This window comes from Penaeus monodon, chromosome 22 (assembly GCF_015228065.2).
Source record: "Penaeus monodon isolate SGIC_2016 chromosome 22, NSTDA_Pmon_1, whole genome shotgun sequence".
NCBI classification, from domain to species: Eukaryota; Metazoa; Arthropoda; class Malacostraca; order Decapoda; family Penaeidae; genus Penaeus; species Penaeus monodon.
The window spans coordinates 37,835,967-37,836,662 of record NC_051407.1 but is presented as its reverse complement, the minus strand read 5'-3'; the positions used below and the strand labels follow the sequence as shown (position 1 = coordinate 37,836,662).

At 37.1% G+C, this 696-nt stretch overlaps 1 protein-coding gene across 1 annotated transcript in view; it reads right to left on the bottom strand.

The window, feature by feature from the left end:
• Positions 1-421, bottom strand: part of LOC119587429 — a gene marked incomplete at its 3' end in the record, with an annotated part of 30,623 nt that extends 30,202 nt beyond the window's left edge. The window contains 1 exon segment of the mRNA XM_037936159.1: positions 299-421. Within this exon segment, the coding sequence (XP_037792087.1) occupies positions 299-344 (46 nt within the window). The 5' untranslated portion in view covers positions 345-421.
• Between the last annotated feature and the right edge of the window lie 275 nt (positions 422-696).

Genomic DNA, 696 nt, shown 5'->3' with positions numbered 1-696 from the left:
GCGGTTAGCTGCAAAAGCTCTAAGTGGTACCATACTAGTAGGCTGATAAAAAAAAAACCTCCAGGCTGTAATGTTAAGAGTTTGGATCCTGTGCTATTATTAAAGAACACATAGAAACAAAAACAAAAATCTCTCTCTCTCTCTAAGACTCTTATCCGCACCAGCCATCTCTCCCATTTAATTCCTGTCACGTGAATGTGTGTGCATATGCTCATGTGCATCAAATACATTGAAAATTCCCGCACTCAGATGCTTTTTCTAGGTCAATTTGCACCAAAACTATAAATGTATGAATTACCTTTTGGAAAGATCGTGAGGGCAAGAGTCAGCAGTTTCAGGATCATTGTTCAACAGCAACTGAACTCGGAATAAAGTGTCGAAGGACCGATGTTTAATTTATCCTTGAAGCAGACGAGCAGGTGCTTGCTAGCAATTTCATATTAAAACGTATACTCAGACAGGATGCACAGGTTCATTTCTGAAGGAATATTCTTTGAGTCTTGCATATATGTATGTTTTATTTGTAATACTAATATACACCAAATGTCGTTATCCTTTTTGCATAGACTAATCAAGCAGGAAATGAATATATGGTACCTGTTAAAACAGGTTCTCTATTTTTTTTTAATAAACAGTAAACAACGCCACTCTGCCTATACGTTCTCGTTATTTCAACGGAAATAGGAGGTGATGTCA